At 38.5% G+C, this 25060-nt stretch overlaps 1 protein-coding gene across 1 annotated transcript in view; it reads right to left on the bottom strand.

Moving 5' to 3' along the window:
• Cdk15 (cyclin dependent kinase 15) overlaps nt 1-25060 on the bottom strand; it is an 89821-nt gene that overhangs the window by 22648 nt on the left and 42113 nt on the right. Inside the window, exons 9-10 of the mRNA XM_026405349.2 lie at nt 18116-18209; nt 10623-10686 (exon numbers count right to left, since the gene is read on the bottom strand). Coding sequence (XP_026261134.2) covers nt 10623-10686; nt 18116-18209 — 158 coding nt within the window. The remainder of the gene's footprint in view (nt 1-10622; nt 10687-18115; nt 18210-25060) is intronic.

Here is a 25060-nt window from a genome sequence, read left to right as displayed (position 1 = left end):
CCAGCACTCACCAGCGGCTCCACATGCTTCTCTGAGCCTCATTTCCTCAGCTGTGACAAGTGAGGTTGTTGTGAGAATTCCATTAATCCATGTATATAAAAACTGCAGTAGAGTCTGACTCATACCTTAATATGTTGTTGTTCCAGGATGTAAAAGAGGAAGTGTGACAAGGCAGAAATCAGCTCTCATAAATTCAACCAGGAAAGGATGACTGTGAGAGTTGCCCCCAGACCCTAGGAGTGACAACATTTTGAATTGGAGGTTCCATGTTCTGTGTAGAATGATAGGGCTGGCTCTTGCCACTCCTATTTTGTAGCTACATTCTCACAGCAACTGATGTAGCCAGGAGCTGCTAGGAAGCCAAGTCAAAGTCCCAGGCCTATTGTGGCCTACCCTCCCACTCTTAAGCAGGTAACCAGATGTTGAATAACATCGAAACACCTTGTCTCTCTTCCATTGATTTTTCCCAGTAGTTAAGCTGCAAGCGATCGATGAGGGAACCGTCCACAAACAGATAGGCATTGTACACATCACCATTTAGCCTTCAAAAATCACAGATCTGGAGTAGTTTGTTTCCCTTCTCCTTCCATAGACGATAGTAAATCATTAGACCAGATTTCCCTCCATCTCCTCCCTTGGCGGTTCTCTTTTAAGAGTTCTCTCGTTTGAGTTCAACTGAAATTTGAGGCAGGAAAAGCAAAGCAAGTTGCAAAAGAAAACTAAAGATGGGATATTTAAATGTCCAAAGTAAGTGGAAGAAAATTCACTGAAGGCAGAGCTGTTGCCCCCATAAAAATAAATAAATAAATAAATTCTATTTCACATAAATGTTTAATAGAACTCATTTCACAACTGACTGAAATATGGGAACCTTAGTCAATAGAGATTTGTTGGTTGATTGATAAAACATCACTGGGACATTTGGAGTCTCCGCTCAAAGTAAAACATTTTCTAGTCTTGCCACAATCACTCTAAGGTTATCTTATAGTGCGGTCTACTGAACTACACCTCTGGAATTTCCTGAATACAATGCATTCTTGAGATACCATATATTTAGATAGTTGATAATGTTGTTAGACTTACTTTGCTATCTCAAGCAGTAACTTTAAAAGTGCACTACCAAAATCTGTAGCCGTTTTCTCCTACCTGTGCCTCTTGTACACCCCAAACACACACACACACACACACACACACACACACACACACACACGCTATCGTTCCCTACCTCCCAACTACTCAACTGCTGGCTTTGCTTTTCCTCAAGGAGCTAGCTTGGAAGGTTCCTTATTCTTTGGCTCCAGGAGCTTTTAACAGGCTTTAGATTCCTCTTTGAGCATCATCAGGACTCAAAAAGTCAGTGTTCTCCTGGGCAAGGTTCCTTGGCATTTGAGGCTGGCACTCTGATTCATGTTTGTAACTTGCCACTTTTCTAACTCTGCATCAAAACCTTCTGTGAGTCTGAGAAGATGCACCATCCTCTGAAGCCTGTTCCCAAGGTCTCTGCAGGTGAAGCAGCCAGGCCTTGCTCTTGGTGGATGGAGGTGAAGGTCGTGGGCACAGTTAGGAGTCACCTCCCTCTCAGCAAGCAGTACCGAGGTTAAAATGGATTTTGAACTTGATCATCTTTTCACAGTTGCATATTTGACAACATTTGTCATTCTCCTGTAGACTCTACAAATATTTAAGGGCCACCATGTGTAGTCATTGTGCTCAGTACTGAAAATATACACACATGGTACCTGGCTTCCTCCAGTAAGCTTACAATCATGTGGTTTTCTATGTTATTATTATCATCACCTCCTGGTCTTCTCAGCTCCCAAAGACTCCTTTCCTTCTACCAGGCCCTTTCAGTACTAGGTTGGCAGTGTCTTCTCTTCTTTCTCTGTATTGTCTCTCACCAGTAACAGGATTCACATCTTGGGCTTTAAGCAAATGACTTCCAATTCTGCATTTCTAAACTGGACTCTTGTGATCACATACTTGAATTTCTAATTGGTTTTTAAATATCTCCATTTGGCTCAAAATGTTGAAACTTTATATTTATTACCTTCCTCATAAATCTGTTCCTACCCCCTTTTATTTCCTGTCCCAGTGAATGGTGTGCTCTCTCTCTCTCTCTCTCTCATCCATAGAGACAGGTTTTTGTTCCTTCACAACTCAAATCTAATCAGTCACTGCTCAAGTACAGACATCCTATTGTCTTCTAGAATCTAGAGCATTGCTTGTTGCCTCACCTTGCTTAACCACCAGTTTGATTCTACAGTCTTGCAAGATTTTTTTTCCCTAAAAATTAAATCCTGCCATATCACTTCTCATTAAAAATCATTCAAGTCTTTCTCTTTGTTTACAGGTCAATGTGCAAATCCTTAGCATGGTTACCAGGCATTTCCTAGTCTGGTCCTTGACTACTCTTCCACTTCATCTCCAGTGATGCCACCATTCTAGCTGCCCCGAGCAACTGACTGGCTTGCTACATTACCACATAAGCCTGCTTTCCTATTCTTCTATGTCTGGTCCCTTTGTCTGGGATATCTTTTCTTCCTGCTCACCCCTATCACCTTTCCCTACTCATTGTAGAATCTCAGCTCATGTTTCTTCCTCTTACAAGGTTTCCAAACTCCCCAAATAAAGATGGCCTCTCCCCAGCGTTCTTTAGGTCCCCAGGGCATGCTGCTATAATGTACTTTCCACCTTGTGTAATTGGTTTATTTCTCCCTCTGGGTTATATTCCTTGAAGGCAGGATTCCATGCTGTATTTCTTTTTTATTCTCCCAGTCCCAGCACCTAGCACTTAATAAATATTTGCTAAATGAAAGACAGAAGTTGATGCTTGGATAAAAAATAAAAATGCAATAAATTTAGTTAACCTTACTCTTAAAATGTAAAAGTAACTCATGAGAATCCACTTGTGTATCCAGCCCTGTGTGTAGCAGAGATTGACGACGCCACAAGGCACTGGCAATAAAGTTAAGGAAGGAGCCCCTGGTTTGAGTCAGTTCCATGACATTTGGCACTTTGAAAACTCTTTTCTTCTGAAACTGTACAAGAATATAGACAGGTTTTGCTTTTTACAAATTTTTTTAAACATCTAATGCATTTATTTATTTTAATTGACAAATTTATATATATATATAATTTATATATTCTATGTATAGCACACAACAGAAAAATTGCATGTTTCTTTTCTCTTAGAAAGACATGTGTTTTACCTGTTTTCACTCCCAATTTTTCCTAATCTTAATTACTTTAAGATCATCTACTCCCCCTCCATAAAAACTAATAATTGCCACTAAATAAATTAAAGATGAGAAAACTAAAAATAAATGTAGAAACTAGAAGAAACTATTAATGAAGATCAAAGTGGGCTGTGTATCTAAATGAATTTCACTGACTGATGTGGGGGACGGGTTAATAAAGATGTTAATAGGAACTCCCCGGGAGCTTTCGGCAGCGCTCCAGAAGCGAAACAGTAATGAGCCCAATCTCGGTTCATAGATTCGGTGATCGCTGGTGGCTTCATTAGCTGTAGCAAGGGAGGGCTGCCAGAGTCCCAGGGTAGGGACGGCAGTCACATTACATTCCAGGAACCCGTCGCCAAGCTCACAGATTCGAACATCAAGACTAGGTGGAAAGACATAATCATCTGGAAATGGACTTGGAAAAGTGACATAGGCTGGGCCCCTGTGTAGGACATTGTCCTAATCACCAAATCATTACCGTTGCCATTTGACATTTAAGGTAATGTGAAACACAGCTAAGAGCACCATCTTGGGGTTCAATGTGTCTGTAGATACTGGGTCACCCCTTACTGGCCAGGTGACCTAAGTAAGACATATACCTGTCAAAGCTTCAGCACTCTTTTGTAAAGTATGGAGGATAACAGCGCCCTGATTTGATAGGGTGGTTGTGAATCAATGTAAAATGATGCTTCTCCTTGTTAATACTCAATAAATTATAGTTACTACTGCCCAGAAATAAGGTCAATAATAACTATATGTTTTTTTTCTTGGGAAAGCAGACAGAACAAGAATAATTAGAACCCTAGAGGGTGCCACTGGAATTTGAACCCAAGTTTTATAATTCCTAGTCATTGATTTCATTTCACAAATATCTACTGACTACCTATTATGTGCCATTTAGGGGACATGTATAAAATACTAGAAGTGCTAGAAGTTTGGTCTGGAGAAAACTCTGTCTCTTTCCACCATGCCGTCTTTGATCTTTGGGTAAAATGAATGAAGATAACACAAATGCTGTTGTGATTTGGTGGCCCTTACTGGATATTCATTATGTGGTAGGTAGTTCACAAGGATTCTCCTAGGGAAGAGCCCTGTGGACCTAGAATGGGCAAACATCTCACAGCACTTCAGGTGTGAGGAGCAGAAGGGACAGACCATTTGACAGGGACAGCCTTAACAGGCACTCAGACTGACTCAGGTAGATGTTTGAACACTGAGCACCCACTCTTAGAATGTGGGAATTCAGGCAACACTTAGGCCTAAGCAAGCAGAAACAAAGTCAGTTCTGTTGTTGGGAGACACACCTGACATTTAGAAGGAGGCTATGCTTTTGAAGGAGCTAAATATAAAGAAAGAGGCAGCATCAGTTCTCACACCTGTCATTGGGTCTGCACCATGGTGAGTCATTAGGCAGCTGAATTTCTATACTGCAAAAAAGCAAAACAAAACAAAACAAAACAGAATGTAGGAGCTGGGCTGTGGCTCAGTGGTACAGCACTTGCCTAGCATGTATGAGGCCCTGGGCTCATCCCCAGCACTGAAAAAAAAAAAAAAAAAAAAAGCAAAAATCCCCAAACCCTAATTTATTGAGCACCTACTGAAGGTTAAACACCATGGCAGATGCAGTTCAATAATTTCATTGACTTCTCAACACCGCTCTGTGAATTCAGACAGGGACACAACATGATTAATGGAGAGAAAACAAGGTTTGGATACAGATTTGATCCATTTCCAGTCAAGAAATGCCTCTTTGTGAGCCTGGGAGGAAGGCCTCTGTTTCTTCATCTGTAGGATGGTGTTACCCTTTCCAGTACTGCCGTTGGCAGGCCATGGTAGGAATTAGCAGTTATGTATATTAGCAACAAACATATGCATATTGCTATATTGTATATGTACATCACATATGTATATAATTATGAACATTGCCTCGCATATAGGGAGCACTTTTTAAATGACAGGATTTTACAGATTTGGGAACTGGAAACAACTTCCTCAATTCCCTTGACATTAAGAAGGGGAGCTTGGACTTGCTATTCCATATGAGAATTGATGCCCCTAGTTAATGCCTTGTCTTATCACATTTTTCTTCAATCCACTGAATAACGCACTCAGCTAATAGCTCAAGTGACAAAGCTGATAACAATGCAGAGGCAATCTTAGGTTGTATTCATAGCAAACACAGAGATATGCTCAGAACCCTTCGAGCCTAAAGCATAACAGCTCTTTATAATCCCAACGGAGATGGATTATTTAGATTTTATTCTTCCTCCATCCCACAGTGGTGTCAAAGGCAGTGAAACTCTCACGTTGCATTTAGTCAAAATTAGACATTCTGGGAGCGAGGCTATGGTGCTGGAGGGTTGTTCTGTCAGGACTCATTCCACCCTGGTTATTTCTTGCTTCCACCTGGTGGTCAAAAGTTGAAAAAGCAAGCATACCAAAAAACAACTGGGCGTTGCTGCCTATCCCTGGCCATGGGCCTATCACTTAGAGTGCATCTGATTCTGGTCCCTGTGGGGTTTTTTGTACTGCTTTTCTGCCTTTTGATTTCCACTAAGTTCCTCCAGTGGAAAAACTTCCCGTGTGAGGCGTTCTTTCCTGGGACTGAAAGAACTGGGCTAATCCCGGATGCTTCCCTGTGGCGGAGTTCATGTCACAAATCAGGCATGATTTTCAGCAGATATTGCTTTAAAAGTTGGAAGGCCTCGGTGGACTCTGTTCCCTTCTCTATGGGAACAGGCATCAAAGAGACAGGAGTAAAATGCTTTGCACGCACATCAGGAACTAATTGCCAATTTGGCAAATGCATTGACTAATATCAGGGGCTGTTATTTCTAAATCCTCTCCTGTCCTTGAACCCTAGTATCTAGACGTAAACTTGGAACCATTAGTGGAGGAGGATAAAGTCTTCTGGTGCCTCAAATGGAATTGAGAGGGATTTAAACTCAGTGCTTTTGAGTGTGGTGAAATGAACTCAGCAGTGCATTAATGCTAGGATTTGAGCTCACACAGCGTGAGCGCTTTCAAAAACCGTGTTTAAGGAAGCAAACAGAGCCACGACAGACCCTTTCAGGGGAGCAAAAGGAGTTGGATGAAACAATCAACGACACATTAAAAACCACAACTGGGCTGCAATCATGTGGGCAGAAAAAAAGTTTCTCTTTATCACAGGATCTTTGCATCTAATGAGGTAGTGGGTGGACTGGGCAGCCCCTGGAGGAGGGAGGCCTCCATTTACTTGAGCTGAGATGTGTCCAAATATTTAGTTGATCCTCTGAAAAGCCCTACATGATTCTGTAGCAAATGGGTCTCTAAGGTATGATCTTATCAGGTCCTTATGGCCAACAGAAAACCTATTAAATGGGGACTTGGGAAAGAAAAAACAGAAAATATCATGATGAAAAGTACAAACGTTTGAACTTTTTCTCTCAGAACTGGCTATTTTCAATGTCTTTCAAATACCGAGTTTAGGACCAACAACTTCCCAGTTGATGCCTTGTGTTAACTGGTTCTAAATGGCTGGCTGTTTTATTCCTGTTTGTCCCCACAATAGTGAAACCTCTGCTGTTGGATTGGCATGTCCTCTGTCTAGTGCTCTAGGCTCAAGGCGGGTGTGACCTGAGTGGGTGAGGAAAGGGAAGCTAAGATGGTTGAAGGAAGTTTGCAGAGTTGTTTAAAGGGGTTCACTGTTCAAATCCATACCACTATATGAACAGATTTTAGCCAACATGAATATCCAGTTTGCTCTAAGCTTCTGGGATCTTCTGAGCCACAAACCAACCAATCCCAGATAAGGCATCAACTGGGCCTTTAACTTTTTCTAATTCTCTGAGAGTAGAATCCCCTCCAGCGTTCATGTCTTTATCTTTGCTACCCAGGGTCTCTTAGGCAGGATCACCAAAATTTCTCCCTTCCCCCACTGCAGGAGGCCGGCACAGCCCCAGCTCCACCGCCAGTTTGATTAATGTGTCTTGACTAATTGTGTGAAAGATGGCAGCCCTTTAGCAAGTGTGACCAGTTTATTGTTCAGCCAATCACGGGCACTCAGTTAGCATGTGAAAAGGGGGTGTGTTGTGGGGGAGGGGGAGTGTTCTGGCGGCTGAGTCAAAGGAGGAGCATTTTGGGGGGTCAAGAGCAACACCCACTTCTTTGAGGGGATGTTACTATGCTCTACTAAACCTGTAAACCTCGTACTCAAAGCACTTTTTTTTCTCCTCCCTCTTTTTTCAAGATCTTTTTTTTTTCTCATGGTGCAAGCAGGCAAGACACCGGCTACTCTGCAGATGGAGTTCACGTTCCAGGGTTTTTAATATTTCACTTTTATATTTCTGTTAGAGAATGATCCCGCTGAGCGTCTGGGAATCCGGGCTCGTCAGAACCCCCTCACTGACACTTGGATATATTGCTCTGAAAGCTATCCCAGGAGAAAAGATTAAACAAAAAAAGGCCTACTTTTCAAAGCCTACTTCTCAATCTGCCCACATCAAAATAAGACAACTGGCCCTTTGAAGTGGAGGACACAGAGTTCTCAGCCAGCTTACTTAAATGGGGAGTGGGTGAGAAGGAGAGAAAGGAAGGAAGGAAGAAAGGAAGAAGGAAGGAGCCAGACTCTAAAATAATACACCCCTTTCACCTTGCCAGATTTAATCAGGCAAAAGAGTTTGCATTGTAGCTAGAAAGCTTACCACCCTGCTGATCAGAGATCCAAGAAAACAGGTAACAGCAGAGATATCTTAAAGCTGAGTCAGCACCAGGTGAGTTTTCAAAACTGTACAAACAGAAACTGTGTTGTCCTTCTAGACAGAGCCCAGACAAAGCAGAGAAATGGAAGAGTGGACGTGGATGGACCCTGGATGGTTCTCCCAAGTTCAGAGCAACTGAATTCTCTCAAAATTACATTGGCTGAAGAATATATAAGGAACTCAGACAACTCTTCAGCACAAAAATAAATAATCCAATTAAAAGTGGGCAAATGACCTGCTTAGACATATCTTAAGAGAAGACATACAAATGGCCAACAAGTACCTGAAAAATGATCAACATCGCTAATCAGCAGAGATGCAAATCAAAACCACAATATCATCTAAATCCAGTTAGAATGGCTATTTTCAAAAAGACAAAAAATAGCCAGTACTATAGGATGTGGAGCAGGGTGGGTGGCTCTTACACACTATTGGTGGGAATGTAAATTAGTAAAGCCATGATAGGAAACAGTACGGAGGTTCCTCAAAAAACTAGAAATAGAATTACCATACAATCCAGCCATCCCGCTACTGGGTATATACAGGAATTAAATTTGGTAATGTCAAAGAAACATCTGCACTTGCATGTTTAATGCAACATTATTCACAATAGCCAAGATATGGAATCAACCTAGGTGTCCATTGACAAGTGAATGGGGGAAAATGTAGTATGTATACATCATAGAATCCTATTCAGCCATAAAAGAAATGAGATTCTGTCATTTGCAGCAATATGGATGAACAATATGGATTAAGTGAAGTAAGTCAGGCACAGAAAGGTAAATAACATGTTTCATATTTTATGTGGAAGCTAAAAAGTTGATCTCAAAGAAGTAGAGAATAGAATAGTGGTTTCCAGAACTTGGGAAATGGTATGGTGAAGGGAAAGAGGATGGTCAATGGGTCCAGGGGTACAGTTGGATAGGAGGAATAGCTTCCAATGTTTTATGGCACAGTAGGATAACTATGGTTGGCAACAATTACCTAGATATTTCAAAAAAGCCAGTAAAGAGGATTTTATTATTCCCCACACAAAAAAAGATTAAATGTTTGAAGTGATGGATATGTCAATTACCCTGATTTGATCATGACACCTTGTATGCACATATTGAAATGTCACATTACACCCCATAAATATATATAATTACTGTGTTAATTAAAAATTAAAAAAATACTTAGAAGATTGTGCTGATTGAGTTCAAAGTTTCGGTGTTTTTACTTATGTGGAATGAAAGGGAAAGGTGTGGAAATCGTGTCCAGAATGGTGTAAACATTGTTCCAACTGATGCTTTTCCTGACTCCCATCTCCCCTTCATTGCCCTTTAATTGCTGGAGTTCATGTGTATGGAAGCAGAAGCAGCACCTCAGGGCTAGGGATGGGGGTGACTCAAAAGGGACTTTCTGATTCACATGAAGGGATGTTCCTGGAACACAGATCCTGATGACCTTTCAAAAACATATTCCTTATAATTGAGTTATTAATAGTACTGACCCCATGCCCAAGATAGGATGAACTCTTAAGATTTGCAAAGGCAGGATTAGACATCTTGGCTCTGGCTAAGGTTTTGGCTCCTTTCCTTCTATAAACTCAGCCAGGCTCAAAGCCACAAGCCTCCCAAGCCCAAGGGAGCAGCACTTACAAATAGGCACCCTGCTAAGGAGGACCAGTGCAAGACTGTGGATGAATGAATTCAACCTAAGCTTCAGAGATCCAAAAACACACTGTATTCATCCCCACAGCCTCAGCACCTCTCCTAATGCCTAACAGATAGTACTCAAAAATTTTTGACTTACTTGAATTAAGTTGAACTCTTACTAAAAACAATGCAAAGTATGAACCCTCCTGGTGTTAAACCTTGAGAGTTTTCTTTGTAAAAAAAAAAATGCACATTACTTTGATATGACAGTAAAATGCAACTCACTTCTGTTCTATTATAGCACAGATTTCTTATTTAGCATAGACTCTGGCAGGAAGGCATTTTTGGCCAAGTTTCTAGCATTGTTATTCTCATCAAGACATTCAGTATTAAGGATCTCTATTTGTTGCCTGGACAACCTGAAACCCAAATGTTTGAAGTTTGGGGGAACAGCACATGTGTTTACCACAGCAGCTTTGTTTGGACCTCATGCACAATGTTTTCTGTGACTCCAAACTTCTGTTTGCATACATGTTAGAAAGCTGAGGAAAGTTAGGGGTCCCACTTTCATCCAGATGGAGAGGAGAGTGGACAGGAAGAAGTAGGGACAGGGTGGGAAAAGATGAGAACACCACTGTAACTCAATGACAGTGTGTGTGTGTAGGGGGTACTTAAAAGTGAGATCATATTTTGAGTTTGGGGGGTTTTTAATTTTAATTTTAATTTTTTATTTTTGCCATCAGGCAGTTGGAAATGAATGAGGAATCCATAGTATTAGTAATTCCAGATTATGTTTCAGTTTGCTACTTGTGTTTTACAGAGTTAGGGAAACCAATCTAACGTTAACTACTATTTCAATGTCTTTCTCATAAAAGAATCAGGAAATAGATGAATTGAACTCTATCTTTTAAGTTAATTTCACAATGCAAAGCAGACACTCTGTGTGGCCAATGCTTTCCTGACATTGCTAATTCCAAACATTCAGAAGTTTGGATTGATATTACCTGGATTGTAGTTAGGTAGCTTGGTGACTCCAGGCCAAGTGTCCTCTGTAGGGACTCCCAACACCTATATAAAGACAGAAAAAGACAAATAAAGGTCGATGGGAAGACCAGGAGGATGAAGCAGGTACAGAGATATGAAGGATAGATCAGGGAGGAGTGGAGAAAATTTGATTATGTCACATTACACCAGCTAATATATATGAGAAACTGTAGTATTTCCATCATTGGGCAAAGTCTAGTACATGCCTATGGTCTGTGTGTCTTTGCTAATTGACTTGATATTCTGAGGCAGATCATATGGCCTTGCTTAAAGTCACCCTCATCTGCAAATATTTATTGCATGAACACCATGCACAAGAAGGTCATTTTAGCAGATGGGTTATAAACAAGCCAGAGTGACTGTCCCTTTGCCTTACATCTCCTTACCGTAAGCATACTGACAGAGGACATTTGACAGCTTAAATCACGCCTCAGCATGGGCATTCAGCTGTTCCCAACGTGCTCAGATTAAAAAGGATTCAGATTACTGACCTTTAGGCAGTGGAATGTTGGCTAAAAATGACCCCTAACCTAACTCCAGTCCTTTCTACCAAATTCATCTCATGGGTTGTTTTCTTTGTATCCAGCAGCCTAGAATATAGCTTTTGGTTTTTTCACTAGTGAACTATAATGGTAGCATCACTTGAAAAAGAGCTAGCCTATACTTTAGATGACCAAATCAAAGGTCTTGATTCTAAATTAAGATGCTGTATGAAAATAAAAGTTGTTTGGAACACAAAGCCAAAATAGATTTTGGATGGTGCTGTCCTGGGAAGTTCCCCTATAGGATTCCTCTTCCCATTCTTTTAAAAGATGATCATGAAAGCCCATAGCCAGTTATATCTGGGAGTCTGAATCACACTGTTTTTGTGAAATACTAGTAAAGCACTTGTAGCTTCCAATACACTGCTATAGCACAACTCTTCATAGATGCATACCTGAGGATTACTCTTGAGAAGCATCTCACAGAGACAGTCAGGAGGATCCATGTGAATAAAGATGCTGGCGCAACTTTTATGACAAAAGAAGTTAATTGCCCAACACCAGCAGTATCATCAATAAGGAATCCAGAATCTCAAACCTATCAGTTTGCTGACTAGGACTCTGGCTGAGAGGTCTACTTTTACAGCCTTTTAAGCTTGTCCTTAAACAAAAGATACTGAAGTGCTATTTTCCCTCATATATTAAAAAAAAAAAAATCATGCCACCCAGCAAAATCTTCCTGCTTTGATCCATTCTCTAAACAAACTGAAAAGCGACTGAGGGGATTATAGGCTTTTCCTATCAACCACCCTGAGCCTGAGGGAACACTCAGAATCCTAGAATCCATTTTGAAAAACCAACTGGATTAATTCTTCTTTTGTAGGAAAAGGCCAGAGGACGGGAAGCTAATTCTTCTTTCTTAACCTACCATCATATGTATTTGCCTTGATGCAAGTATAAATGAGTGGGTGTGATTCATGTGCACCCATTCATCTTCTGATGGGTGGCAAAACACGAGGAAAAGAAAGCAAAGATCAAGAGAGAAAACAATACAAACAAAATAACAACCACGTTCATATCTTCTCTAGGTATCACCAGACTTGTCAGTTACTTAGTGTTGCATTTCGTGCCAATGAAACAGATACCAAAGATTTTGGAAACTCTTTTGAGCTAAAAGCTTTAAGCTTAAGATTTTAGAAGTGTAAACCAAAATATTCAATATACTTTATTTGGAAATTTGATGCTCAGTTTCCATTTGAAAGTTAGAGAATTCTTTTTCACTTGAGAAAGTTACTAAATTTCATCTTCATTTTCTGGGAAACTGAAACTCAAAAAATTACTGATTTTCTCTCTTCCCATGGGCTCTTATAAGGCAGAGAGTTCTAGGTTTTAAACACAGTGGTTGGAGGAGCTGTTTATTTGCCTTCGTTGGAATGAAAACTAAAGGCATTTTGATGAATGGATTTAAAGTTTGCATAGTTTATTCTGATAGTTTATTCTGATTTTAGGACTGAATACATGATTGCTTGCAAAAACACTTAAAAATATATTTTAAAAATACTTCAGAAACTGTTGGCAGCTATGACTTTAGATGAAAATACATCACGTGTACATGCACACACACCCACAGACCAAAAGATGTTAAAATAAATATTCAGAACTTCTCATTTTGTCTTTATTGCTAAGACTGAGATCTAACTGTAGAGAAAAATGTGGTTAGAGGTTGGGAAATTTAGAATGGGCCCATTGATTTCAAAGAAACAATTCCTACATCAAATATCATAGAACCTCAAATAGCTTTCCTATTTTTATCTGTGAAGACCACATTTAGTAAAACACAAATTCAGGAACTATTTGTAATCTGTTTAATTTTCTAGCCTATTTCCCAGGCAACAAAAGTGAAAACAGACAAATGAGATTACATAAAACTAAAAAGCTTCTGCACAGAAAACAGAACAATAATCAAGAGACAACCTATAGAATGGTAGAAAATATTTACAAACCATGCATCTGGTAGGGGATGTTTGGAAAAAAGGAGGAAATCCTGTCATCTGCAGCAACGTATATAAAGCTGTAAGACATGTTAAGTAAAATAAGCCAGGCACAGAAAGACAAATGCCTTGTGATAACTTCGTATGTGGAATCTAAAGAAGGTCAACTCAAGGAAGTAGACTAGACTAATGGTGACCAGGGACTAGAGCTGAGAGTTGGGCAGATGTTGGTTGAAGGATACAAAATTTCAATTAGATATGAAAAAGGTTAAGAAATATACAACATATTGATTATATTTATATAATTATAAATTATATTATATTATTGTATTATATATCATAATACAACATGGTGATTATAGTTAATGTATTGTATTCTTGAATATCATGGAGTAGATTTTAAGTATTCTAAATACACTTACATACACACACATACACACACAAAGTATGTGAGGTGATGCATATTTTAATTGGCTCAATTTAGTCACTCCAATATGTATTTTATTTGATTTTTAATTATTTTTTTTTTGTGTGTGTGGCATGAAGAACTGAACCCAGAAGTCTTCTACCACACCACTGGGCCGCACCTCCAACCCTTTTTGTTTTATTTATTTATTTATTTATTTCGTACTGGGGATTGAATTCAGGGACACTTAACCACTGAGCTACATCCCCAGCCCTATTCTGTATTTTATTTAGAGAAAGGGTCTCAATGAGTTGCTTAGTACCTCGCTTTTGCTGAGGCTGGCTCTGAACTCACGATCTTCCTGCCCCAGCCTCCTAAACTGTTGGGATTATAGGCTTGCACCATGACATCCGGCTTTGTTTTATTTTGAGACAGTGTCTCACTAAATTGCTGAGACTGGCCTCCAAACTTGTGATCCTCCTGCCTTAGCCTCCCAAGTTACTGGGGTTACAGGTGTGCACCACAGTACCTAGTTCCAAAACGTCTTTTAAAAAAAACATCATACTGGTTCTAGGGTGTAGCTCAGTGGTAGAACAATTGCCTAGTATGCATAAGGTCCTGGATTTGATCCCCAGCATGACAAAACAAAAAAACCAAAAAATCCCAAGAAACATACTATGTTATATATGATAAATAAACACACTTTTAATTTATCAATCAAAAAGAAAGAAATTGATCCAGGCCCAAAGCACATATCCACTATACTTAGAGCCATATGGATAAGCTTATAGGTATTGTGATGTCATCAAATGTAATGTTAGTGGCTTCAAACAATATTCAACAGGGTCTTTTTCTCTCTATGGCCTTTTTGCTGTGACTTTATCTGTGCAAACTTGCCTGTGTTGAAACTACTCTGGGACATTATTTCCTCAACTGTAAAAATGAAAAACTGGAATCCACAGTTATATGCTCCCTTTGTAGATGTTCTTTCCTCACTTTTCCTCCAGACACTCACTTCCCCTATGGCCCTATTGCTTCTAAAGCAATACATACTAGTTACAATCAGATTTTACATATGGAGACCAAAGTGGAATACAAATATTATTATCAATAATAGTATGATTAGTAACTTTGCACTTACCAGAGGCCAGGCACTGCACTGGGGAAAAAATAATTCTAATCTGCTTGAGATTAACCAGATGAGGTACAGTGATACAAAAGACAGCAAATCTGCTAACTCATGATATTCACATTTTTTCCTCAAAGTATGGAACTACAGATGTAATAACAAAACTGCTTGGAGAGGACAATGAGAAAATGAGCTTTCATGACTCTGACCTCCTAGTGCCCATAATCCACAGCTACACAATACAGAACTCTCTTCTAGAAGCACAGGTTGAAAGTCAACAGTGAACAATGCAATTACATAAACTTGAGAAAAAAACTGAGGGAAAAATTTAATGAACAGAGAATATTGTGATTAAAATTCATAGGACCTACAGTGCTCTCTTTGCACTTTGGTTATTGAAGTCAGAGTCAGAGAATCAAATACAATTGAAGACTCTGAGGCCTGGAGCCAGGGGTGTTGGATACACACTTGCTCTACTTCGTGCCTGAAGTTGGAGTTGTGTTCACAACTCCTGAGTCCTGACTTCAGGCCAGTGTTGTTTCAAATATGTCCACTTGTTTTAAATTTGTAGTGGGTTGTCATAAATGTCAAAATAAAGACCCTTTCACTCACTGCAATGTGGTAAAAGTAACGGTAGACATGAACATGGCTTCTGGGACAGGCCCTGTTGGATTCTGTGGCCTCACTCTTTTTTGGTACTTTACATCCAGATTCAAGTCCAGCATCTTTCACTTACTGAATTACCTGACACATCCTTCAGGCACCCAGTGTCACTTACCAAGGTCAGGCCTAAACACTTGAACTAATAGCTAGAGTGTCATCAGATCCTGGGAAACATCTAGTCTACTCTTTCTGTTCATGATTTCTAAGTGCTATGCTAAATGCAAAGAAGTATAAAATGATTGCTTTTTAAATTCATGGTAATTTAAATAGTGTGTGATATTTAAAAAGTCAGTTTATACACCGCTCTTTAAACACTTATAGCATATAAGGATATATTCTTTTAAAATATGCTACTTTTCAAATCTCTGAATATTACATCTTATTTCAATATTAAAATTTATCTTAACTATACATATATCCTTTCCATATGTACACATTTGTTTGTTCTATATGTATTTACTTGGACTGTACCCATCATCCCACCTAGAACAACTCTTGAAAACATAATCACGAATATTTCTTATTCTCTTTTTTTCCATGACTTGCTGCTTCCTATAAGTCCTTGAAAAGAATTTATATATGGTGAATGTTCAATAGGTATCAAACAGCTGGGAAAAATTCTTTGAATGTGTAAAGGGTTCTTGCAGGGTAAAGTTTAGGCAGTGCTAATTGTGCTTTTTCTATTGTGGATAAGAAGTAATAATGCTAAGTGGAAGAATCGACCAAATAAGTTAAATATCAGATAACATTCGATAGTAATTGGGTTACTGAAACATCTCTGTAACAATTTATATGAGAAAGGAAGAAAGCAAATATTTGTCAAGCATTTATGGCATACTGAGTTTGTATGCATTTGATCTTATGGAATGCTCACAGCAAGATTAGAAAGTCATGAAGTCCAGAGATATTACATAACATTCCCACATTCATAGCTAGAAAGTGGCTAGAATTCAGGAAGATCCAGGTTTTCTGATTCCAAAGCCATTTCATTAGCCTGTCTCCAGTTTAGATGGTTACAACCATCTAACAATGTTATTTTAAAGTAGCATTTTATCTGTTTTGCTAGGAAAAAGTTCTAAGTCTTTTTGGTCTGAAAAATGTTCTTTTAGTTTATGAATGCTTTCCAATTTGTCCCAGGTTTCTTCATAAAAGCCGCTCTGGTTCCAAAAGAAAATATAAGTCAGTGATTAATTGCTATATAATGTGCTAATTTCCCAAAATACATTTTATCTTGGCCAGAAGACAAGGAGCAGGATCCAGAATTGCAAGTGATAAAAGCCCCAGTGTAAAGTACCTGACATTGTCTACGGCATGAATGAACTTTGAAAATACTATGCTAAATGAAATAAGCCAGATACAGAAAGACAAATGTTACTCGATTCTACTGACATGAGGTACCTAGAATAAGCAAATTCATAGAGACAGAAAGTAGATTAGAGGTTACCTGGACCTGGGGGGTTGGGTAGATGGGGAGTTATTGTTTGATAGTTGCAGAGCCTGTTTAGGATGATGCAATGGCGCTGGAAATGATGTCACCGATGACATTCAATGGGAATGAACTTATTGCATGAACTGTACAGTTAAAAATGATGAAATTGGTAAAAGCTTTCACTTCATTGCATTTTAATTGACACATAAAATTTGTACAAATTTATAGGTTACTGTGTGATGTGTCAACACATTTGTATATTGTGTAATGTTAATATCAGGATGAACATATATACCTTTTTAAACATTTATCATTTCTAAATCAGGTACAGTGATGCACACCTGTAATCCTAGTGACTTGGGAGGCTGAGGCGGGAGATTCTCAAGTTTGAGGCCAGCCTTAGCAATTTAATGAGGCCCTCTGCAACTTAGTGGGGATCCTATCTCAAAATTAAAAATTAAAAGGATTGGGAATATAGCTCAGTGGTAAAATGCCCACAGGTTAAATCTCCAGGGCCAAAAACAAACAAACAAACAAACAAAAAACAAGAACCACCACCACCACCACCACCTCCCAAAAAACCCCAAAACCAAAAACATTTCTTTGTGATGAAAACATTCAAAATTCTTTATTCTAGCTTTTTTTGTGCAACAGAACACCAGAACTTATTTATCCTATCCTAATGGTAACTTAGTTCCCATTGACCAACCTGTCAAATTTTATGTATTTTGTCACAATAAAAGAAATCATCAAAAGAGAAACATACAGGTGACTATAGTATGACTGAAATACTTCTATGTAAGGGACATAAAAACCAACCACATCGTAGTACCAAAGAAGGTAGAGATAAATAATACAAAGGAATGGAAGTACACGACACGGGCACCTACACATCTTAGGAACCTGGTTGAGAAGCATGATAAAGAGAATACCTACCTCATACTGACAAGTGAAGTCAAGGAATTCTCTGTTTGATGAGGGTTCCATGACTGTATGTCATTCAACTGAGAAACATTCAGGGCCAAATACATGGTGGAAATAGTCGGAGGTGAGAAGGCAGAGAAGTGCTTAAGTAGTAATAGCAGAAATTGCCCCAGGAGGCTGAGACCATAATAAGAATAGGAATCAGGAGACCTATGTCATTGGTGGGGTGGCTTCATGGGCTGCTATGGAGCAGCAGAGGTTTTCCTAAACACTCATCTCTAAGGTGCTTATCCCTGTAGCAAATACCACAGTTTCTATAATCCTTAATACATGACTCAGACAGACTGCTCCATTTGTCTCTAAGGCAAATTTAGTTCAAGGTTTGAAATGTGGATATTTCTTCTTCCTTAAGAGGAATTATTTTCTTACCTCCCAGATCTTCTCCAGCTGTTCAAGGATGTTGGAAACCCCAGGAAACAAAGGTTGACCCTGGAACATTTCAATAAAGATGCAGCCTGCACCCCTAGCAAAGGAAAACAACACATTTTCAGGGAAACCACACATGCAAAACTGAATTATTAGAGTGTCAACTTCTGAGGAATACTTTGGAGACTACTAAATAGGGGCCATATGCTATTAAAAGTCCCCACGTCAAATGAAAGTGAGAACAACATGCAGCTTTTTGTTAAGATGCAACTAAGCCAGCAGCAGTAAGGAACACTATGGAATCATCAAACATCTTAGGTCATTCAAGCTTATTAGTGATCCATTTTATGAGAAGAGGGGAAAGTACTGAATTCACAAATTGCATAGCCCTTTCCACTGAATCTAAGATGCTATCATTGTAAAATGACATTACTAGGAGCAGCAGTGCACATCTGTAATCCCAGCAGCTCAGGAGGCTGAGGCAGGAGGATTGCAAGTTCAAAGTCAGCCTCAGGAAATTAGTGAGGCCCTAAACAACTCAGTGCAACCCTGTCTCAAAATAAAAAATAAAAAATGGTTGAGATTTGGCTCTGGTTAAGTGCTCTTGGGTTCAATCCCCAGTACCCACCCACTCCCCAAAAAAGACCTCACTATGGTGTATTTCATTAAGATAATTTAAAAACTCCTGCAAGTTATTCCATAAGTATGTACAACTATTCCATGTCCATTAAGTTTTTTTTAATAATTTAAAAGATTTCAACCCCTTAAAACACACACACACACACACACACACACACACACACACACACCTTGCAAGTTAAACTATGACATGGTCAGAACATTTATTTTGTACTTATTGAAAGGAATGTTATAAATTTAATTAGATTATTTTATCATACACATGCAAGAAGAAAAGGAACATTAACAAAATAAATTGGTTCCTAAAACTTATTCACATTTAGCATTTGACTCAGACTCCTCAATATCTGTCTGTATTTACTCACGGTATCATCCCCTGTATTAAGAGGTTGATGATGCAGCATTTCTTAAAATAAGTTATAAAAGAACTAAGTCATTGGTTCTGGTCTTCTAAAGTGGTTTTGCAATTACATAGTTAGCTTACTTTTGACTCCTGCTTAAAGAATGTTGCTAAACATGTTCAACTCACTCCTTCTCCACATCATTTGGCTCATACAGTTTTTTTTTTTTTTTCAGGTTCTTTATTTGTAAGTTTTCCTCCCAAGTCAGTGATACCCATTCTGCAAGTTTTGATGCTGGCTCATTTGATGTTCTTTCTGCAATTGTAACTATAGTCACAGCTGCAGCTGGCTGACTTCTATTGAAGATGCTACTATTGGTGAGATGCATCCCAATTTAACAGAAAATGTGCATCTTCAAAAAGATTAAATAAGGCAAAATATAAATTTTCCTTCCTCCATTATCAAACTGAAAGATCATTCCTGAGGGACAAGAAGGAGTGAGATTTATTTTGCTAATAATGAATGTACATTTTTGTTTGTTTGTTTGTTGCAGGTGCTTAGGACCCAGCCCAGGGCCTCTCAGATGCTAGGCAAGTGCTCTACCATGGAGCCACATCCCCAACCCCATGTGCACATTTTTATGTCTTTTGTGTATTAAAAATGACTCAGGTGACTGATTATAGCAATTACCTTCATGGCCCAATACTTCTCAATTTTTTTCTACTCCAAATCCCATTCACCATAACACATAAATTTGTAATTTTTGTGGGGCACCATGAACAAGGAAATTTAAGTAAAACATTTATTATGGATTGTTGTATTATGAAAGACTTATTATCAAGTTCATATAAAATGTTGTCTCTACTGCATATTCATTTACTTCATATGATAGATAGATTGTTACTTTTTCCATCCGACTGTAAATATACACTGTTTAATTTACTTTTACTGATTGTGCAGAAGGTGGCAGGTTTCTCGACAATCAAGTTTAATAAAAAGTCTTATCTTGTATTTGGTTTGGGGAGAGACTATATATATTTTCAAAGAAAACTGAAATTTATTTTATGTCACAATAGGCAAAAGCTGGTTTCATGACGTACCCTTTGAACTTAATCAACTAGCTTATTCTCATAATTTCATGAAAAAAAGAAAGATATCAGACTAAGCTTTACAAGCAGGTTTTTCTTTACCCTCTTGAACAATGGGTCTTTGTTACACATTTTTTAAAAAGTCAATTAGTATATAAGAGCTACATTTAAAAAAATTTTTTTTAGTTGTAGACGGACAAAATACCTCTATGTTTGTTTACGTATTTATTTTTTTGTGATACTGAGGATTCAACCCATTGCTCTACCACTGAGCCACAACCCAGCCCCCATTTTTTTAAAAATTTTTTGTCACACATTTTAAATTTTGATCAGATAAAATGTAACTTATGGATCTAGTAAAGAGTATCTTGAAGTGGAGTTCTGGAATTATTGTTATTTTAAAACTCATTAATTTGTTTCTAAATCTTCCTATTCTTTTTGCTTGTTGTCTTTAAAACAACAGATACAAAATGTATAAATGAAACAATATATGGAGGAGAATGAAAGTAATGGCACCCTATCAAATGGTAAACCCATCCTGGTTGCTAGCAATGGTAACATAAGGGGCAAGTCAACTGAGGAGCAGGTAGCAAGTACCCCAAATGGTTTCCATAGCCCAAGCTTTCTCCAAACACACTTGAAGAGCCTAACACCATTTCATTTTGAAGTGAAATGTATACATTGTGTGGACATAAAATATATATGTAATTGGTTTATTACTTGTTTATAAAATAAAAATTAAAATGTATTGGCTTTTGAAGACTAGACCCAACACTCCTTCCAGTTCCCAACTACCTTCAAGAAATTCTATGGCTTACAAACCACTAGAAGAGAAGACATATTAAACAAGGTTTAAAAAGTATGTCATTCCTAGGGTTAAACTGGAAGTCGACCTTTTTTTCTTCTCCCTAAAATAGACTTTCATTGCCTGGAAAAAGTTTGTTGTCTTTTCAAGGTGTGTGTGTATATTGCTGGGATTTGAACCTAGGGCCCTGGGTCCTGCCCACGTCCCCCTCGGATGGTGGAAATGGGGTTCCCCTTGGTGGAATGGACTGGCTGAGAAATAAAAGCTAAGAGAAATAAAACACAGGAAAAAAACACAGAACACAGAAAGTAGTTTTAAAAACGGGGGCAACACCAGCAAGCTGATCAATGGATGGAGCTTCTGGAACAAGATGGAGCCCAGCCTATCGGAAAACATCAAAGGCCTTCTGTATTAGACTGTTCTTCACCAAACTAATATAAAGGTGGACTGTTCAGTTCCTAACAGGATATGCCCATCTCCAGTACTACTATGAGAGACCTTTCTAGCAGAGTGGAGGCGAAGGTCACATGCATTGGGCAATCTGTTGCCACAGGAGAGCCACAGAAAGTTCCCTATGCCAGGCCTATCCCTCCCTAGCTCCCATGCCTAGAGAAGGTCTTCATGTATTTCACAGATGGCTTCCTGCATTGGGCATGCTACTTTGGCCCTTACCTATACCCCCAGCCCCTCCTAGTATCTTTTCAATTGGTAGATTTGGAAAAACAAGAAGGAAGTCCTTTTGTTACACAATTTCTTCCTCCTCCTCCTCCTCCTCCTCCTCCTCCTCCTCCTCCTCCTCCTTCTTTTTTTTTTTGTACCAAGGATTGAAACCAGGGGCATTCGACCACTGAGCCACATCCCCAGTCCTATTTTGTATTTTGTTTAGAGACAGAGTCTCACTAAATTGCTTAGTGCCTTACTGTTGCTGAGGCTGGCTTTGAACTCACCATCCTCCTGCCTCAGCCTCCAGAGTGGCTGGGATTATAGGTGTGAGCCACCGCACTCAGCTTGTTACACAATTTTTTAATGTCTTTATCTTCTACGCTGCTAAGTCGGAGCACAAAATTATGTAAAATATATTAAATCTAGAACATTCAGGCCATTATACAAGTACTACAAAAGTAACGCAAGATATTTGTGTTATAGAGATAAAACAATAATATTTGGTTTATTGGTTGAAATGTTTCATAATCATTTCAAGGCAGGCAGAAATTTTAACAAATGTGGAGTCTAAATATATATATATATATACACATTTATATATAGATACATATGTGTATATATGGATATAAGAATGTGTGTATGTTTATATGTGTGTGTATATGTACACATATGCATTATATGGATATGAGAATAGATGTGGACATAAGAATATATATGTATATATAAATTCCTTAGCTGCTTTATTTTTTATTTACTTTTTAAATTTAAGAATATAAGCTGTGAGACTATCATCCATTTTGCCCACTTCATACTAGGATTAAGCAAACATTTAAAATATTCTGAACACTAAAGTCTAGATAGGAAACTAGCTCTTTTTTCTTTCTTTCTTTCTTTCTTTTTTTTTTTTTTTTTTTTTTGGTACTAGGGATCCTTTACCACTGAGCTACATCCCTAGCCCTTTTCATTTTTTATTTTGAGACAGGGTCTTGCTCATTTGCTTCAGGCCTCACTAATTTGCTGACTGACTCCAACTTGCAATCCTCCTGCCTCAGCCTCCTGAGTTGTTGGGATTGCAGGGATACACCACTTCGTCTGGCTTCTGCTTTGTTTTTAAATCTTCATTCTGGTGGCTGTTCTTATCCTAGGCTTCTCAGTGGATTTCTGGTCTGGAGATACTCTTGGGATTGTTCAAGTAGATGAAGAGGAACTTCACACACAAGGAGGAAAAAAGACCAGGTGGCATAAACAGAGAATCCTTCGGAAGGGAGAGATGCCCTGGGTCATTTTATTGCTCTAACTGTGGTACTTCAGTCAAGAGAAAACAGCTTACATGTTTTCTACTCCTTCTGGCAATCTTCCTAACTTTTTCTCTATTCTAAGCATGAATAAAATCTTCCATAAGAGAGAAAAAGATTCCTCAAATTCCTCAGGCAATCTCTGGGGAGAAAACCATCTCAGGAGTTTTAAGGCTTTCAGAGATGCAAGGAGCATATAAAGATATATTGTTGGGAGAAATGAATCAGTATTTCATTTTAGTGCTGAACTTGATTCAGAGTAGCAAAATACATTGCAGGGACATGACATGTCCATTTGCTTTTCCTGGCCAGCATTTTTTATTTGCAAGTTTGCAGAGAGAAGCCTGACAGGACAGGAATCAGGCAGGGACAACTTTCCATAGTCTTAAAACCAGCAGCTGATGGAAGTCAGTACTAAATAGGGAAGCTGGTGTACCCAAATAAAGCCTCCTTTAAAACTCTACACTAGACTGCCATGAACCTTGAAGACAGTACACTGAGCAGAATGCCACACATAGGAGGACAAGTATTATATGATTCCATTTAGATGAGGCACCTGGAACAATCAAATTCATAAAGACAGAAAGCAGAAGGAGAGGAAAGGGGAGGGAAGGGGAGGGAAGGGGGAGGTGCTGGGAACTGAAAAGGAGAAAACTATTATATGTATGTACATAAGTAGAATATGTCAAAACAAACCCCACTATTTGTATAACTATAATGCACTAAAAAATAAAAAATAAAAATAAATTTTACTCTAATACAAAAAAAGTAAAACAACAACATTGTAATTATTCTAAAACAGTTTTTAGAACGATTTTAGAGTTTTTTACTTCAGTGACTGAAGTACCTCATGGACTCTTTTAAGGTCTGAAAAGGGGAAGGAAAGAGGAACAATGTAAAGTGCCTTTATTCTATTTCTTTATTTTTATGTGGTGCTGAGGGTCGAACCCAGTTTCTCAGACATGTTAGGCAAGCGCTCTGCCACTGAGCCACAACCCAAGCCCTGTAGTCAACTGCTTTCTTTAAGAGAAAAACTCCAGTGCTCACTCGCTGACATTTGCCTCCTACAAAGTCATTTGGTTTGGACCTTATAGGTTTGCATGGTCTAGCAGAACAGGATTTTTTCCTCCCCTTTCTTTCCTTTGTAGATCAGAGATCTTATCCCTACTGACTTGCCCTCTTATCCCTCTGAGAAGAAAAATTTAAAAAAAAAATTAAATGGGAGTGGAGAGGGAGAATCATAATGCAAATACTCAATTTCTAGCAATGGCTTTGAGGGTAAACAAATATAGTAAACTCCATGGAAAATGCCTGTTGATCTATTTCTATATTCCTGCTGAGAATGTAGCTCAGAGACCACTAGCATTCTCAGGGCCCTGGTTTAATCACCAGTACCAGAAAAACAAACACTATTTCTGTATTATTTTTTTAGTTTTATCGGCAAACAATAATAATAGTGGGATGAATAAGAGTAATGACATCATTTTAACTCATAATTGAATTTTTGTTTTGTGCCATCATCATCCATGATTAAATCCATGAAACACTTATCAAAGTAATAAAGCACATCTTTGTACATGCAATAACATGGTTTAAGGGAGATTTAAAGAACTGGCACAGGAGCTGAAGAAATTATTCAGAATGCAGCACAAAAGGTTCAGGAGATGGAGAATATGAAGGAAAGAAAAAGAGATACGGCTAATAGGTTATGGTCCAAAAATCTTTCACTGGAGCTCTAGAAAGAGAGGACAGAAGTAGCGGAATAGAGGTAATATTAAAAAAAAAAAAGAGTGATGAAAGGCATGAATTTATAAATGGAAGAAGTACTATCTATATCAAGCAGGATAAATGAAAAAAAGCATATTAGACTCCTCATAGTGAAACTGCATAACAACAAAGGCAAAGAAAAATTTCTTTAAAACATCCAGAGAAAATGGGGATCTCAAGGTAAACACGCAACACCTGCAAAAGGAAGACTGAAAAGCTTAAAGCAAACTTCTCAGCAGCCACAATGGAAGACAAAGCAGGGTATTACCTCTTCAAAGTTCTGAGAGAAAATAACTGTCATCCAGAACTGCACCCCCAGAAAAACTGCCTGTGAAGGTGAAGGTTTACCA

The sequence above is a fragment of the Urocitellus parryii genome, chromosome 1 (assembly GCF_045843805.1).
Source record: "Urocitellus parryii isolate mUroPar1 chromosome 1, mUroPar1.hap1, whole genome shotgun sequence".
Lineage (NCBI taxonomy): Eukaryota > Metazoa > Chordata > Mammalia > Rodentia > Sciuridae > Urocitellus > Urocitellus parryii.
This window is presented reverse-complemented; position numbering and strand designations above follow the sequence as displayed.